This window comes from Suncus etruscus, chromosome X, assembly GCF_024139225.1.
Source record: "Suncus etruscus isolate mSunEtr1 chromosome X, mSunEtr1.pri.cur, whole genome shotgun sequence".
NCBI lineage: Eukaryota > Metazoa > Chordata > Mammalia > Eulipotyphla > Soricidae > Suncus > Suncus etruscus.
Window position 1 is genome coordinate 10,731,028 of NC_064868.1, and position 19,081 is coordinate 10,750,108.

The window sequence follows — 19,081 nt, forward strand, 5'->3', positions numbered from 1 at the left end:
TTCCACATTTTTCATTTGCATCCCAGATTGGTTCAGCTCTTCACCTCATACCACTGAATGCAAATATAGCCAAGCAAATTAGGATTCTATTCGTTTTTGTAGAACCCTCTAACTTTGCATTTAACAAAACTGATTCCAAATGTACCTCTACTTCTTTCGGCTCTTAAGTTGCACACCATGTCCTGTCAGTAGACTATATTTCTGTCCTGCTTCCATGTCTCCAGAACTATTCATAAGTCCTTCCCCCTTTCTAATTCCCACAGTTCACTTGGTTTAACTTATAGTTGATACTTCTGTACTTAATTTGTGAAATTTAATATTTCATCTTATTGATTTCATTTTATTATTGATGAGCTACCTTTTTTTTTAAAAAAAAAAGAAAGTACTGATACTTCAATTTATGCACCAGGTTGAAAACTTTAGTGAAACTTACAATTTTTATCAAATAGAACACTTCTAGCCTAACAAAAGGAAATGGGGGACTAGTAAATGTCAAAGTGTGTTTTAATGGACTTTTCTTTTAGTACTAAAGAAGGCTTACGTTTAGTATTGTAAGGAAAGAGGAGAAAATAGCCTTCTCCTTTGGCCTCCCTCTCTGCTTCTAGAAGAAGAGGGAGCTTCCTCTGTGTCACTCACTCCTTGGGGCAGCTGTGGGGATTGCTCTCCACTGGGATGACAGCCTCTGGCATCTCTAGATATTAAGATGAGCCGATATATTTTGCAGCTATCGAAGAGGGTGGAGGTGCCCACCAAAGCCAGGCTGCTGCTCTGAACTGAGCTTGCCCTGTGGCCACTCGGGGCCCAGTTAGCTCCAGTCACTGAATGATCCTAACAGGTCTTTCAGAATGACTTCTACATTTCTACCCATTAAGTGCACTGGCTTCAAGCTCATTTTCTTCTGTTGTTATAAATGTCAGCAATTCTGCTCTTCACTGATCAGACTGTTCTAGAAATTCAAGCAGAGTTGTGATCAGTTTTTTCTTCCCCTCTTTGACCCTCCCCCTGGTGACATGCACATTCATATTATGGAACTCTGCTGTGTCCTTCCAGATCCTGAAATTCCTCCAAGTTCCCCTATATTTTCTGCTGCATTACACTTTAAAATGTCTAACTTTATTAGGTTCAACTTCTTTTTTATTTTATTTATTTATTTATTTATTTATTTATTTATTTATTTATTTATTTATTTATTTATTTATTCATTTAGTGCCATAATGTTATGGCACTAACATCTTATATATCTGGACTGCTTTTTCAACTTGGAAATTGCTACCAATTTTACAATATAAAAAATAGACTAAATTTTCCTATAACATGCATTGATTGAGTATATAATGTTTTTAGATTTAAAAAGCAGTTGAGGTCCATCTTTATTTTTCAGTATGTATCTTCCCTTTTGAAGTTTGGGTGTTTTGGGTTTTTTTGGCCACACCCAGCAGTACTCAGGGGTTACTCCTGGCTCTGAGCTCAGAGATCACTCCTGGAGGGCTTAGGGGACCATATGGGACCCTGGGGGTTAAGCCCAGATCAGCTGTTTGCCCAGAAAATGCCCTACCGGCTATACTATAATTCTGGCCCGTATTTGAAGCCTCTTAATTGTAACATATTCATTGATTTTGGTTTTGGGGTCATGCCTTGCTTAATATTGGCAGGCTCGGGGGACTATATGGGCTGCCTGGGATTGAACCCGGGTCTGCTGTGTACAAGACAAATGCCTTGCCTTTGTACTATCTCTTTGACCCACTGTCTCTTTTTGAAATAATACTTTTATAGTTTTAATTGGGGAAAATAAGAGTGAGGAGAAAGCACAGGATCTCAGTGGTCTCATTTAAATAAAATACTTCTTACCCCAGTTCACTGTAGTTGAAAATGTTGACAGCTGTATTTACATTTCTTTGTCTTCAGATAAAAAACTTTGGTCCTATTTCTTGTTTGATTCTTTACTTAGCTTTGCAAGTAAACCAAAGAGAGTTACAGATTAAGACTTTTTTGGCACACCCAGCAGCGCTCAGGGGTTACTTTTGGCTCTATGCTCAGAAATCGCCCCAGCAGGCTCAGGGATGCCACATAGGATGCCAGGATTCGAACCACCTTCCTTCTGCATGCAAGGCAAACACTCTACCTCCATGCTATCTCTCCGGCCCCAGATTAAGACAGTTCTTTATTCAGTAGTTTGCACAAACCATTTTTTCTGTCATTCAGTTCTAGAGGAGGCAAAAAGTGTCCAGTTTTGGGTTTTGAAGTACTAATAAACCATTGCAAGTTAAAGCCCGGGTGAGCCAACCTTAGAAGTCTATAGACCTCAAGGGAGTCTCTTTAGCTGAAGAGTTTACCTGTTATTCACATTGTTCATCAGCATACTGTCACAAGAGATCCAGGGATGACAAGATGCTTGTTCCTACTCTAAATTTATTTTGAGTTCAATGTATGGTACATGTTTACATATTTCTTTTTGGCTTTTTCTTTGGCTACACTGGCTGTTCTCGGTACTCACTCCTGGCTCTGCTCTTAAGGATCACTTCTGGTGGGCTCGGTGGACCATATGGGTGCCAGGGTTCACACCCAGGTCAGATAGACGCAGGCAAGACAAGCACCTTAGCCTGCTTATAAAAAGGAAGGTGAAATAAGATGAGAAGAAAAGCATACCATGAAGTACTAAAGAAGGTGTCTGGAAACATGACAGAGAAAGAAAAATGATAGGGTAGCTGAGGCTTATTGAGTGCTGTGCCCTCAGATCCCAAGATGTAGTCTACAGGGCCTCCCCCATTGTCACAGATACCAGTACTCCAAAGCCACCTGGCCCACAGCTGGCAGGGCCAGGATTCCCAGCCCAGGTCTACTGGGCTCTGCTCTGTTCTCTCACTCATGGATTGTCTTGGTTTCTAGATGTTTGAAACATTTTGTTTCAGACCACATCTTTTGTAGTAAAGAAAATATGGCATTTTCCAGACTAAACAGAGTGTATTTCCTCAGACAGATGACATCTTTGACATTTTAGACTGGGAGTTGGAATTTTAAAGTTGACTATATAAGGATAAATAACATTTTCCACATCATTTTTGGGTTAAATTAGTCAGGATCTGTGGTAGCTTGTTTTGACCTTAGAATTTGGACTATATTAGTCACCTGTTCTGTGTTGCTTCTGAACTTACACAATTTGTAAAAGACATAATTAATCGTTTTCAGTCTAGTTCCCATGTATTGTGAGGTTTCTACTTTGGTGCCAGATCTTTTGAATCGATTATTTTTTAACACCTACAATGACTTTATATCTGTTGATTTAGGTCTTTAAATTTTTCTGAAAAATACATTGCTGGGGTCAGAAAGATATACAATGAGTAGGGCACTTTCTTTGCATATGATTGACTCAGGTTCAACCCCCAGTACCCCATATGGCCCCTGAGCAATACCAGGAGTAATTCCTGAGTACAGAGCTGGGAGTAACCTTTGAGGATCACCAGCTGTGGCCTAAAAACAAGACAAAACAATACATTCCTATCCACAGAATGTTTTTTTAGATATTTCTTTTTAAAATCTCCTTTGTAGGGGCTGCAGCAGTGACACAGCGGTAGGGTGTTTGCCTTGCACGTGGCTGACCTAGGATGGACCACGGTTCAATCCCCCGGCATCCCATATGGTCCCCCAAGCCAGGAGTGATTTCTGAGTGCATAGCCAGGAGTAACCCCTAAGCATCACCAGGTGTGGCCCAAAACCCCCCCAAAAAAAACAACACCCCTCTCTTGTACTTTTTGTATAAGCAATATGTATAAGCAATATGTGCCTACTTAGTTAGGGAGTAATGGATATAGTGAATATTATAGATTTTCTATTAACAGTGGATATTATAGATTTCCTATAATACTGAGAATATAACATGTACTTCAATAATAAAAATATCAGGTATAAAATAATAAAGATGCTTTTACTTAATTACATAGTAAACAAAGGTTTGGTTTTGGAATAGATTTCTATTCCTTTTGGTATTTGGCTGTATGAATACATAATTAGATTTGGGGGGAAAGCCCAGAAAATTAGTTCATTGTTTCATTTTTAAAGTTTGTTGGAGTTTATAATATATTTTCTTACCATGCCACTGGTATTTAATTTGATTATTTATTAAAGTGCAACATGCTGAGATTCCTAAATTGACATTCGTTGCAATCTTTGGAACATTTCCCACCATCACCAATTAAGTAGTCCCTCTCTCAGGGAGAGAGTTGGGTTGATTTTGTAACATGCATATGTACCAATAGAGGGAATATACGGCACATTTTTGGGATAAAGACAGACACTTAACAGTTTTTCTCTGCTCCTTAATTTTATAGAGCCAGAATGAAGAATGGGGAGGTTTGTCTGAGGATATCTTATGATAAAGCACAATCTCAGGCTTTAGGTCGTTTGACCCCCAACTTATTTATTGGTAACTACTAAATTTACCCTTTTTTGTGGCATGGATAAAATGGAGTGCTATGCAAATACCGTTGCACGTGAGATGACTTCAGCTCCTTGCTTGATCAGGCAAGATCCAACCCTTCAATACCGGGCCTTGGGCTTTAACCTCAGCGGTAGCTGCATGACAGTGTGGCCCAGCGCTTTGAGATGTGTCCGCCTTTCTTTCTAATACTAACAGCATCCTTTGGAATCTGTTTGGTGGGCCTTCCCTTGGGAGCTTTGTTTGTTTGCTGTTGGTATTGTTTCTCACTCAAGTAATGGAAGGAATGAAACCTGGGTGAGATACCAAAAGCAAGCATTACACTCGTGAGTTTGCTTCCACTTAGAGACAATCCACTTTATGAATAGATTTTTTCTGTATGTATAGTTGTGAATTTTACCGGCTTTGTCTAGAAAGTGGAGCTCTGTGGAGAGTTAGTGCTGCTACAGTGGGTGTGTTAAGAGCTGGCGCTGCATGCTCTGTCTTAGGAGTTTACAACATCTCTGGAAGTGATTAATAGATCTGTTGGACTGCATAAAAATGGAAGGTAAGAATTTTAGCAGAAAAAGGAATGTCTTTAAAAATGAACTTTTTGTAACTTACGATTATTTTAGTACATACACACTTTGGCATATTGAACAAAAGCCTTTTAATATGAAGTTTTGCAATTTTCAATTAAAATCTTGCAATAATTAAGATTATTTAGGCATGCTAGTAAAGTCGGGTATCTTACATTATGTTTAAAACAAATGCGTGTAAAGCTATTGCAGTATCATTGCACAGCAGAAAGTATTTTGCTATCCGTCTTTGTATTTGCTTTAATACGACCAACCCCAAATTATAAATTCCTTTGTAATTACCACTGTTTAGATTAAAACCTTTAAGCCTAAACATTTTCTCTTTTAGTTAAGGCTGTCTATTTTTTTTTTTGTTTTTGTTTTTGGGCCACACCCGGCAATGCTCAGGGGTTACTCCTGGCTGACTGCTCAGAAACAGCTCCTGGCAGGCACGGGGGACCATATGGGACACCGGGATTCGAACCAACCACCTTTGGTCCTGAATCGGCTGCTTGCAAGGCAAACGCCGCTGTGCTATCTCTCCGGGCCCTGCTGTCTATTTTTTAATGCCATGATATTTTACATTTTTATAAGTAAACTTGATTGCATAAGTGAAGTTTGGTTACATTGATCCCTGAAACAGAGCACACAGAAGGGCAGATATAAGCAATACAGAAGGCTTATATGGAACAAATTTTGCCTTACACTTTTTTTTGTTTGTTTGTTTTTTGTTTTTGGGCCACACCCGGCAGTGCTCAGGGGTTACTCCTGGCTGTCTGCTCAGAAATAGCTCCTGGCAGGCACGGGGGGACCATATGGGACACTGGCATTCGAACCAACCACCTTAGGTCCAGGATCGGCTGCTTGCAAGGCAAATGCCGCTGTACTATCTCTCCGGGTGCCTTACACTTTCAATAAACAATTTGCCAGATATCCTTGCCCCGTGCTTTTTTAGGTTGTCATTTTGCTGTATGTGTTTTAAACTTTTTTGTCTGCTTTTCAGAATTCTGAATTTTTACTCTTTGATTTTACCTGATTTTTAGTCAGCTCTTAGATGTCTGGGTCACTTGCAATGAAAAATTGAGTATAACTTTAAATATTTGCTAACTGTAAATTGATGTCCAAAAGTATTGCACTAGAATAATAAATACATGTTATATCAAATAATTACATATACCAAATAGAACAATTTGTTAGATAATATCTATCTTGTTTTTGTAGTCTCCCATTCTTAATTCAGTTCTTTACACTCCTGATCCTGATTGATAGTGATTGCAGGAGCCACAGGATTGGGCCTTGCTAAGAACATACTCCTAGGCATTGATGATTTCTTTTCCCTTTCAAACGTACTTTCTGAAAATTGTCATGTTTAACTTCCCTCTCCCTACATTTCTTTTCATGTTCCTTTGTTTTTACTGTTATCTTTTTTAGGGGGGGACACCCAGCAGTGCTTAGGGGTTATTGTGGCTTTGCACTCAGAAATTGCTCCTGGCAGGCAAGAGGGGATGCTGGGGATTGAACCCAGGTCTGTCCAGGTCAGCTGCATGCAAGGCAAATTCCTTACCTCTGGTATCACTCCAGCCCCACTCTTGCCTTCTGAAAAATAAATTTGCCACTATAGAAAATAATAGAACAATATACCACTATAGAAAAAGTACACCAGAACATTAATCTTAGCCACCAACCTGAGTAAATGGTATTAATTCACTGATTCTCATTTGGGGGTGCTGGTATTACAATTCTGCTTTCTTTGGGGACTTTGGGTGTTGATTAGACCCCCATAAGGTGTTACTGGCCTCTAGCAGTTAAGACCAGGGAGCCTGGTAAACGTTTTGTGGTTCCAGCACAGTTCTTCCAGAACTAAGGATCTCTTCTAAGGGCCAGTGTTGTGGTTGAGAAACCCTGACTCAATTTTACACTTCCAGCCAGCTACAACTCTTCAACTATAAATGACCATGAAATGAATTCAAGGTAGGAATTTGAAACCTGGAGTTGTGTTGGAAGGAGATGTGCTTACGGAGGTCTTAATGACTATTAAAAATCCCTTTTCTGACTTGGGGCACTAGCTTTCGGCCATGATGCAGAGACCCCAGTTCAAAGCCCTGCACTGCATGACCCGCTGAGCACTTCCAGGTGTGGTCCTAGAGACCCCTGGAGATCCTGGGGCCCCAGCCCAGAGTGGCCCCCCGGTTGTCCCCTAGCAGTGAACTATCTAGCCTATTTGACCAAGACCTCAGGAAGTGGGCCCCATGCCCCTAGCACTGCTGGAGACACCCCAAATTAAAAAAAATCACCCCATTCGCTGAAATTATCTTTACTTGATAACCAGTGCCTGAGGAGATAAGCTCTGGTTGTCTTTAGCTCCTAACTCTGAACAAAAAAGCTGGAAGGACATCAACTCTGTAATTTAATTCCTCCAAAACAACCCACACCTTCTAATGTCTACTAAGGTAATTGAGTTTACACCTGGAAACAATTCAGTTTACCCTGCAGGTGGTCAAAACATAGTTGAGTTTTTTTGATTTCCCCATTTACTCTAGGGATTTGATTATAAAGGAGGAATCTGTTAGGTGGCCCAACTTTGTGTATAGAAGGCTTTTCCTATCTATTTTGGCCTTGGCTCTTTCTGCCTTAAAAGTTGCTTTTATATCTCAAAGATTTGAGCTTAAGGGAGGCTCTCAGAACCAGCACTGAGTGAGCACAGCAAGGGCCCAAACTCCCACCTACCTAGGCCTGACATCTTAAAGATGGAGTTGACTATTTGAAATTCAGTCATTTTAAGAATTGTTCTGTGTTTGGAAGACACTGGTTAAATTTAGGGCATTTCATGATCTCCAAACAATGAAGGCAACTAAAATACAGTTCTTGATTATAGCCTTGAAACTAGTTTATTTGCTGAGTTTTGCTTTTTTAAGTTACAAATAATTGCCAGAAAAGAACATTTTATCACTAACAGTTTTTTAAGAGCAGGATTCATGAAGTGTAGTTATTCCATCCTTATTTTTCAACTTTAGAAGACTTAAGAGAATTGGTTTACAATGTAGAGAATTTTTAAGTCAAAAAATATACGAGGGGCCAGCGGCCTTTGCCTTGCAAGCAGCTGATCTGGGACCTGGAGTCCCATATGGTCCCTGGTGCCTGCCAGGGGCTATTTCAGAGCAGATAGCCAGGAGTAACCTCTGAGCACTGCCGGGTGTGGCCCAAAAACAAAAACAAAATATAGGAAAGACACGTAGTTGCTCTCTCTTCCCCCACCCCTTCTCTCTCTCCCCTCTCTCTCGGAAATAAGAAAAGGAAATTACAATACAGCCATACAGAAAACCACTGAAATAAATGAGAATAATTTATATGTACTGCTCTGGGGATATCCTCCAAGTCTATGGAGCGAGTCAAGCTCCAGAGTCAGACATTAACATAAAGGTATTATCTTCAAGGAAAACCCACAGACCTCCCCAGCCCATTTGTGAAAGTTTGTTAGAACGAATTAACAATCACTGTTACATTTCTTTAAAAGAAAATTACTGCTGTACAAATGCAGAAGTATACATTGTGTTACTCCAAAAGAGAAAACTAGAGTAGAATTAGCTAAAAATAAATTTTCAGCACATAAAGTTAAATAGTCGTGTGCGCTTGGCCATTTCCGACATGAACCATCTGGAGCTGCCAGATTGCTCTTGCCACGCCTTGCTAATTTAACCAAAAAAATAGTCGCTTCACTTTCTTTGTGCTTCCCAGTTGGTCATGAAATAGGACTGACACCAGGAGTCCTTCCATCTAGAAATGGGCTTGAAAAGCACTCTCAGGGGGTCAGAGCATTAGTAGAGCGGGGTGAGAGGGCATTTGCTGTGCACTGGCTGACTATGGTTTGATCCCTGGAACCCCTGTATAGTCCCCCAAGGTTTCCAGGAGTGCCCCCCTTAATGCAGAGCTAGGAATAAGTTCTACTGGGTGTGACCCATCCCCAATAAAATTACTTTGCATTTGGGGGGGGTCACACCTGGCGGCACTCAGGGGTTACTCCTGACTGCGCTCAGAAGTTGATCCTGTCAGACTCGGGGGACCATATGGGATGCCAAGATTTGAACCACCGTTTGTCCTGGGTTGGCTGTGTGTGTGTGTGTGTGTGAGTCAAGCACCCTACTGCTGTGCTATCTCTTCGGCTCCATTTTCCTCTGTTTTATTACTGCTATAAACAGATCTTGCCACAGATGCAAGGTGCATTCAGAAGTTTGTTTATTCTAGAGAACCTTGCTGGTGTCTATTGTCCTTCATATTCTAGAATCTAGAATCTAGAATATGAAGGATAAAAGACACCAGCAAGGTTCTACCAGTTTTCCTTAGATTCCCATCTGGTTTTACTTTTGAGACACTGTCCCAGTGTGGTGAATATCTGAGGTGGGGTGTACGCAGTGGGGTTTGTCTTGCCTTCAGAAGGCTTTTGAGAGCAGGTATACGTGAATTCCTCTCTGCTGGATTTATTCTTCTATCCTTCAGCTTTCTTCAGCCTAGACCTGCCCGTTTTGTCTTGCACAGCAGTACACGGGGAGGATAGGCTTTAGTCAGGTGGCAACCCAGTGGTTTGCCTCTTTCTCCACCCGCAGCCTGGGCACGGGACTTGAATGCTGCTGTCCATCACTGGCCCTTATTGCAAGTGGGGAGAGAAAGGTTACTCTTTGGAAGAAAGATGAATGTGCTTGGCTGTTAAGGAGAAGAGGCTGATGCAAAGCAATGGAAAGCAGGAATAGAAGAAAAGTATATTGGAAGAATGTTAAGGAAATGGAAAGCTTGGCTTCTGGGTTCGGAGCCATAGCACAGTGAGGAGGGCAATTGCCTAGCTCGAGGCCGAGCTGGGTTTGATCCTCAGCATCCCACATGGTCCTCCCAGCTTGCTAGGAGTGATTCTGCGCACCACTGCCAGGTGTAGCCCTTGACCACTGATCCAGGAGTGGTTCTTAAGGTCTGCCATGTGTACACTGCCCCCCACCCCCTGGGTTTTCTGGTAAGTTTGTAGACCTAGTTACAATAGACTTTACTCTCCAGTTCATAATGTATTTTTTTTCTGTGATTCATAAACTATGCTAGTGGTCTTGGCACCCAGAATACTGGAGTTTTTAGTTGTCCACTGGAAGTTCTTTTTGTATAAGGAAAAATTAACTTGCTTAATTATAGATAAATAAGTCTTAACATGTAAATGAAATCATCCATAACTGCCAAGTGCTCATTAAAGCATTGATTTAGAGTATCGCTTTTCATACTCCAGCAGTCTAAACTAGTGGGGTATATTTAAAACTGGAACTAGCCACTTAAAGCGGCAAAACAATATGCTTTTCTTTATGAAGAAAGTTTTTCCAGTGAGGGTTTTTTTCCCCCTCTGTGCATAGTATTTTCTACAATTACGGGATGTGATTTTCTTTGCTTTTAAGGACAATGAAATAATCGCTGACTATAAAAGAATAATTGTGCTTATCATGAGCCCTTTCCTGGAAGCCTTAGAGAGTCTGAAAAGTGCCCGTCGTGGGTAGGTGTGAGAACAGCTCACGTAGATGTCTTTCTTCTCGTTCCTAAGATGTCTGCAGGGAGGAGCCACCCCCTCGGAAATGGCCTTTCTCTTGGCTTGTAATGGGCACAAGCTTCCCTCTCACACACATGAAGCAATTACGTGTGCTAATTAATAGATTAACTGAGAAGACAAAAGGTTAAGAGCGAAAATAGACTCAAAGAACTGCTATTATGTAGGTGAAAGGCTACTTGATAGATGTAAATTTTTCTTGTTCTCTCTCCAGAAAACAGAACATGTATCACAGAGAATGTCTCATCGGATATAAACTAGCATATGTGCTGGAACACTGACAGGCATCAAAACGGAGTAGGATTTATGGATTCAGTTTGTCCTTCGTTTGTAATTTAGCATTGCGTGAGATATCTTAATTACATTAAGTTCCAGGGATAGTCTTAGTTACTTCATTGGTTATTTCCATAGGGCACTTGGCTGTGGTAATGATCTATCTTTGGGGTGTGATTTTATTTTTACACGAGAGAATATTAAAATTGTTTCAGAGATTCATTGACAAAAATGTTATTAAATACTATGAATCTTTAACACCATCGACAGAGATAGAATTCCTCTATGAAAAGAAGAGATTCTTTAAGAAAATTAAGCATTGGAGGGGTTCATTTATTATTCATAAGCACTGGTTTAACTTGCTGCCTCATTCCTCTATCTGTTTTGAGTAGGGAATAAAGGCAAAGTTATCTCTTTCAGTTGTTTTTGGAATTACTAAGGATGAATACTTAAGTGGCTTTCCCTGTGCTTTGGTAGCTATTGGTTATATAAGGGTTTTGGTACACATTTTATTGAAACATTTTACGTGATTGGGTTGCCAAGATGGATAAATAAGAAAGTGAGGGGATTAAAAAAACATGCATTGTAGACTCTTCTGAGTCACAAGCTTCTTGTTTAGCCCCTTTGAAAGACCACTGGCTCTCTCAGGAGAATCGACATCATTTCGCCTACTTTTGAGGGTGCAGTCTCTAGAAATCTAACTCTGGACACTTGGCTCAAGGGAAAGCCTCGCCTCAGGCTACCTGACGTGATAAACGTATTTTTGACACACGCATTTAACAAATATTTTGGCCAGTTCTTTTAGAATCTATCTTGAGAATTTCAGGGCAGCCCCATGCATGATTTACACTATTGGTCCTGCTAGTGTTCCTTGCGTACAGGGTACAACACCACGCCCACTGCCAGTGTCAACCTTCTGTCTTGTGGGATTTTTAAAGTAATATCCTGAGTGTCACAGGCATACTGTTGGGATTTTTTGAAAGCTGAGTGAACTGTTAAAAACCTTTCTGGGAGGCTGGAGCAGTAGTACAGGCGGGTAGGGGGGCTTACTTTGCACACAATTGACCTGGTTCTAATCCCTAGAATCCCAGATGGTCCCGAGTCCACCAGAGGTGACTCTTGACAACTGAGCCAGGAGTAACCCCTGGACACTGCCAGGTGTGACCCTAAAACAGAAACAAGAAACTTTCCTAGACATTCCCATTTGTTCTCTACATCTCGTGTCCTCATAAGCTTTGACACCAGAGTGAGGGTGTGGTGTTGGATATGCATGAAACCCTTGTGAAAGCCTCCTGATGACCGTAGTAGAAAATGAATTGCAGGGGCCAAAACAAAATTTGAAGGGGAGAAAGAAACCCTTCCTGGGTGCTTCAAATACCAGAGGGGTTACTACTCCATTTACAAGGATTTGTGGTCATCTTAGGATATCATTATTTTTATTAAGCATCAAATTCCTTTGCTTTACTAAAATTACCCTGATAAACCTAAACTCTAGTGAGAAGAAAATTCTGACTTTAATTTTTAGTTAACTCAATTGCCCAGATGACTCCGTGAAATTCTTTTCAGTGTAGTATTAATAAAAGCAGTGCTTTGGGGTTTTGTAAGATATAGACCATAATTTTGATTATCCGATATGTAGTAAAGTTGGATGAGATGAGGCCAAGCTCTAGTTATTGTGTTGAAGTTAAACACTCAGGAGCCAGAGAGTGGGCAGGGCTAGGGTGCTTGTCTCACATGTGGACAACCGGGGTTCAATCCCTGGTACCACATATGGGCTTCAGAGCCCCACCACGAATGATCACCTAGTGCAGAGCCTGAACTAAACCTGACAACAAGGTATAGCCCAAAATTATAAAAAAAAAAAAAATCAGCCATCAGCCAAAGAACAAAACCACAAAAAAGAACTTTTCTGTTTTCTTTACTGTGCACTAACCATTCTAAAAATCTGATTGTTTGTGCTAGTTTGTATATTGTGTGTAAGAATTTATGCATTTCTTTTGTAGCCACGTCATGAATATTTTAATGTCCCTGTGTACTAAATGACTACTCATCGCCTATGCAGAATTTCACAGAGGAAATAGAGCTGATACCCTTATGAAAGGAAATATCCTCACCTTGGTGACTGGTTATCTTCTAATGCTAGATCATTTTAGAATCATAACTGTACCATTGTACTTCTTTTCTTGTTCTCATTCGTTTTGGTTTGATTTTCGTTTTCTATGTATTCCTTATATAGCTTATTCCTGCTTGCAACTGCTTTAATTTTCTTGAAAAAATACGATCTATGAATCTTTGAATAATATCTCACCTTAATCACATACATGCTATCATTTATGAATTATTTGTGATTAATCTTATAAGGAGAAAACCTAGTTGCCTTCAAAATTTTACCAAAGAAGATACAGCTGAATTGTTAGGTTGAAATAAGCAGTGTCTATATAGGGTTAAGTGGAGGGAATGATGCTATATTTAATATGGTTATATTATACTCTATTCAGGGGTCCTCAAACTTTTTAAACAGGGGCCAGTTCACTGTCCCTCAGACCATTGGAGGGTCTGACTATAGTAAAAACAAAACTTCTGAATGAATTCTTATACACACTGCATATATCTTATTTTGCAATGAAGAAACAAAACAGATACAAATACAATATGTGGTCCGTGGGCCATAGTTTGAGGACCACTGCATATGAACTAATGTGTACAAAAGGGTATTTGAAAAAATCTAAGAAAATAACATCTGCACCATTATATAATACTTCAGTACAACAAGCATTCACAGTCCTTACTAAGTTGCAAGTGTCACAATTATAGCATCATATTTGTGTTATACCCTTTAAGAAATATGAGAAAGTTATATCAGCGATATCTCATCTTCAGTCATCCAAGTTCAATTGCAAGTAACCATTTCAAAGTATTAACACTTGAGTTTATATAGTTAAAATGATAAGATTTAGCTTATTTAGGAATACTGTTACAGTTTTCGTAATATATAAAGCCTTAATTTAAATACTGAGTATATATTTCAGAATAGTAAAACATTTAATATTGACCATTATTATACTCTCAAAACACAGTATATTTTATTATACAAGAAAAAGTATCAAATATGATCTACATACACCTAGAGAGTCTAAAGCCATCAAACAAATACAGAAGATGCTCAAATTAGCTGACCAGAAGGCCTAGAACAGCACTTACTAGGACAGGTAGGCATATCACTTATTACCATTCTTCTCATTTTCACTGTACATTGCATTTGAAGCTCCCAGACAAGCTATCAAATGAGAAAGCATCATACATTGAGGGCATTTGAAAATACTGGTCTTTTGTTTCCATTTTCCCTCCTCCTTGCCTTTCCCTACCCTGCCGTTGTGTTACTCATCTGGTTTTAAGACTGCATAAATATGTCGTGTCATGCCTGTTTGCTTCGAATGTCCTGTGCTGTAACAAAAAGTTGCTTCTTTTGTTATTTGTATACAGCTGCTTGCTTTAAATTAGTAGATTCTGAAATAGCTTTCCTTGCATGTCTAAAATAAAAAAAAAAGCATTGCATGTACTTTGATGTGAATGACTATTTTCTTCTCCAAATCTTCGGAATTATGTATTTTATATTTTAACTTTCTAGGTACTTTTTGAAAATGACGGTTTAATAAAATAACAAATTGAGCAGCTGAAAGATTTTTAAGTATACCATTCAATAGTACTAAGTGTATTCACATTGCCGTGGGACAAATCTCTGAAATTTTTCTCTTGCAAAATGGAAACTTTGTAGTCCTTAATAACTGTCATTGCACTTCCTTTTTCTATGAATTTGACCACTTTAAATAATGGGGTTTTTTTCTAAGTCATTCTGAGCCACACTTTCAATGTATGGAAAAATTTCATTTTATATTCAATTCATATACTCCAATGTACTATTTGTACAACAGCAAGTAAGTATGTCCACGAGAGTTTGAAACTAGGCCTTTTAGAAGGGACTTAAATTTCAAAGAATGCATTGGATAAGCAACATGAGATTGCAGGCAGAATTAGCACAGGGGAAATGGAGCCAGCTCCAGGGAATAGACAAGACATTTTTACATGGCTAAGCTAAGAATGTTAAGTGATATAATTTAATGCAGGCTAAAGACACGAAAGACTGTATGGCTGTTGAAAAGCATTTAACATTACATGGAAATAATTGTAGGATAATGGTTTCCTTCATTTAACATGTTATTGAGCTGTCATTCGTTCAATGTATTTTGCTTAAGGCAAAAATGTTTTAGTCAGAGACTGACTCATATCACTCTTGGCAGTGATGCGTGTTTCCTTTAGACTCCCCTTAAAAACTAGCCCTGGGGGCAGGGAGATAAAAGAACAATGGAGCACATACTTTATAGGAAAGAGCCCCAGTTTGATCCCCACTACTGCACATTTCTCCCAAGCCCTGCAGAAAGCAGCTCCCGAGTACTCTGACATAGTACTACTAGGTCTAACAAATAACGAACAACAGTGTTCATGAAAGCTCAGGCACGTGAAGAGAATAGCATAAGGAACCGTCATGTGTACGTACCTCACTCAGTTTCAGCCCCCATTACCTCACGTACTTGTTTCATCGAGTCCACCTCATTTCGCCTCTGATTTGAGAGCAAGCCCTTCATGGACATCCTGCCATTTCATCTCGAAGGCTTCAGCATGCAGCTGGGGTGGGTCCCACACCCTCCAAACTAATGATTGTTGCTACTATCTTATTCCTAGTTCACCACTTCTCAGTTATCCGAAAAGAAGACATTTTGTATTATCAGGTTATTAGAATCACATTCCAGATAGGCCTTAGACTGTATCTGGTTGGTGTCTCTAAATCTCAATCTCTAACAAATGGTGCTTTAACTTTTGGTTCTGCCACTTTTTTTTACTTGTCATCAGAACTGTAGAATTTGTTCTATTTGGCTGAATGATTTTTTTAAAACATCATTTCCATTACGATGGAATTAATGACTCAAAAAATTTAAAACATTTGTTATCCTCCACATGTAGATCTGTAGCTTGCTTAAATGCAATCTGGGGATAGGTCAAGAGTATTTGAAATGAATTAGAAAACTGTCCTTTAAAAAATGTCCATTTTGACCGGGGATGTAACTCAGTGATAGAGCACTTGCCTTGTATATCTGAGGCCCTGGTTTTCATCCCTGGCATAGTCCAGGGTGTTAAAAAAAAAGCACCTTCCCTCAAAATTCAAGTTTTACCAATTTTTAAATGTATAATACAAAAATGCCATCTCCTATAACATTTATATTATTGGCTTCCAATGCTGTATTCAGCACTGACTACCAAAATACCTTCATTCGGGTTCCAGTTGTGTAGCAATATGAAGCTAACATTTTATGAGCATTTTCAGTCAATCAGGCAGTCATCACAATCTTCACATATAAAGGTAAGTACTGTATCTTCCTTTTTCACTTTAAGGAAACATAATCCAACTTTATGTGTTTTTCTTAAAATGACCCCATATGGCACATTATATGTAATTAAATTAAATATAGATTTATGACTTAATGTAATTTCTTTTTTCCTTGCTTTGTGCTGTACCTCAACTAGGATGCCAAAGTAAGTTTATTACTGGATACTGAAAACAGTAATTCATAATAACTTGTCTTGATTTTTCTTCATTGCCTTAAAAATACCTTTTTATAATCAGTGTGAACCGATTCCAAACAAGTCTCCATTCCAAGTGCCCCTCCATATGTAATATGCCTTTGTTGTTGTTTATTTTTTAGATCACACCTGGCAGGGGTCACTCCTGGTGGTGCTCGGGTGATCGTGAGGTGCCAGAGATGAAATCTGGGCCTCCAGCAGGCACAGCATGCACTCAATCCATGGTGCGCTCTCTTGGACCCTGAAGAATAATTTCTTTTCATCAACAAATTGTTGCTAGATAAACCTGAAATTTGAGCTACCTTTAACCACTTGGTGATGTGCCAAGTCTGCCATTTTGGAAGATTTAAAAACATCTTACAAACTTTTCTTGCTTTGTCTTTCTTTGCCATTTAGTAGAGTATTAGGGACTAAGAGACACTGCAGGAGATAAGCAGCTTGCACGTGGCCTGACCACTGTTTGATTCCCAGCACCACATATGATCTCCTGGGTACCACCAGTCACTCCTGAGCAGAGCCAGGAGTAGCCCCTGAGCATTGCTGGGTGTGCACCCCAATACAAAATGATCAAATTTTACGTATTAGTTGTTACACAGAACAAAAATACCTTTATTTCAGAGCATTATTTTTTGTATGTTGCTGCTACCATGGCCTTTAGTGGCCTTGAGGTGGTCTGGGAAGGCAGCTTTTTCTGAAGGTCCACTGTCAGGCATTGTTAAGTCAAAACTGAGTAAGAATGCAGGAATGATTTTAAATATAGAAGACTCAAAAGCGAAATGAAAAAGTCTTAAGAATTTGGGGTTTTCCCCATGCTTTTTGTCTGGGGGGACATTTGAATTGGACACTATGGTGCCATGTCTATATAATTTGGTGTCAGTGGGTCTCCTGGAATACCAGTGGGATTTGCATGCATTTGACAGCTTTTGGTTTTACAGTGACAGTGCCCAGGACTGTGGGTAGGTAAATGAGCAGGCATTTAATTAATGCATGTGGAAAATATTTCCATATATTCTGATTTGGGGGCGGTTCAAAATCCCAGTAGAATGTGCACCTGAACTGCTTGCTTTTCTCTGAGTTTGCATGGCCTTTTCTATCAATTTCGCATACTCAAGTCTCCCTGGATTTGCTGATGAGTGACGTTTTCCCTCCACAGGAAGCTGAAACTCCACGTAGTGTCCTTGAAGAGATCGGACTGACATAAGTCTTCCCCCCCGTTGAGGACTTCCTGTGGCATTTCACACACTGTAGATGGTCACTGCCTCCATGTCCATGTTAGCTAACGGTGTAAGATGGCGTCTTGTCAGTATTACTGTTTTTGCTAAGCTGCTTCATTCAGGCCTACACAATTATTTTAAAGGAACTTTGATTACTGAAATGAGAACTTGAAGGGACTTGATACAAATTAGAATCATACTGAAAAATTACCTTTTCTGGATCTTTTCAAGTTTAGAGGCCAGCTTCCCTTAATCTGATTATGTGTGAAAGTGACACAATTGGGAATTATACATTTATTAACCACTGTCTTTTGGCAAAGGACACACAGTTAAAATTATAAAGTGAAATCTGGTTTTGTGAAACCAAAGGCTAGCATGCTAGTGTAGTTTCAATATATATGTAGATGAAAGAAATTAGAATATCACATATAAAATGCAATTTTAACTCTTGAAACAACAAAACCCTCCAAATTCATACCAGAGACTCTTATTGGAAGCTACATACCTTCAAAGGGAATTCACAAATGACAAAATGGGAATGCTGCTCTTTAAGCCCCAAAGATTTCTTAGGCGTTCAGAACTAGGGACAAGAACTAGAGATCAAATGGTTCATAATAAAGCACCTGTTTTAGTTAATGTCAAGGAATACTTGGGTCTTGAGATAAATGTGAAATGATCTTGTGGCAAAGTATTATTCTCTTCACCAAGCGTTATGTCCTTGTTTAAAGCACGAGTCTTTCTTCTGGGGTGCTAGTTACCGCCAAATTCATTTTGCTGCCTTGCTGCTTCCCTTCACTTAGAAGTGCTGCCCACTTTAAGGCATCTTCTTTCCTTCCATGACACTGCCCAGTTATCAAAAGTCTTAATAAGTATTAAAAGAGAAAAATGCCTTTCATTTATGGGAATGACGGAATGAGGTAAAATGACATTAGTGGGCCCAGTATTTTCAAAGCTATCAAATCGTTTCCATGTCACTTTCATAGATCTTAAATCTCTTGTAAACATGTTTTCATCATTTCCATTTCCATTTGTATTTGCTGGGCTGAATTTAGCTTCATTGTGATTATGACCAGCATTTGGACCATGTGAACATGGTCTTATCACATCGCCATTTGGTTGTTATAAATGTCCAACACATACCACTGTAGTGTTTCTTCCTCCAAAAATTTGTACGAGTGTGGGGAGCTGCTGAAAGAAGAACTTTTGAATTCGTGTTCAGTAAAATGTTGAAAATTCACCTCCATTTGAATGTGGTTGTTAAAAGCACATACAAGATAAATGGCGCAAGATTTAAGGGATATTCATGTACTCCCAGCTCATTAAAAATGTGGATTCCATGCTACTGAGAGCTTTATCTACACATTTATTTTCAATCAATAAATGCCGCTTTTAAAACTGA

At 39.4% G+C, this 19,081-nt stretch overlaps 1 protein-coding gene across 4 annotated transcripts in view; it reads left to right on the forward strand.

Moving 5' to 3' along the window:
- Positions 1-19,081, forward strand: part of AP1S2 (adaptor related protein complex 1 subunit sigma 2) — a 31,206-nt gene extending 12,125 nt beyond the window's left edge. The window contains exons 5-6 of one of the 4 annotated variants that reach the window (XR_007492090.1): positions 4,326-4,427; positions 17,620-19,081. Coding sequence is in view for 3 of the 4 variants with exons in the window: in XM_049766814.1 (XP_049622771.1) it covers positions 16,591-16,692; positions 17,622-17,669 (150 nt within the window). In the remaining variant the exon portion in view is untranslated. Of the gene's footprint in view, positions 1-4,325; positions 4,428-10,772; positions 11,915-12,834; positions 13,271-16,590; positions 16,693-17,619 lie in introns of those variants that run through there. The other 3 variants (XM_049766814.1, XM_049766816.1, XM_049766815.1) reach the window with 3 other exon arrangements.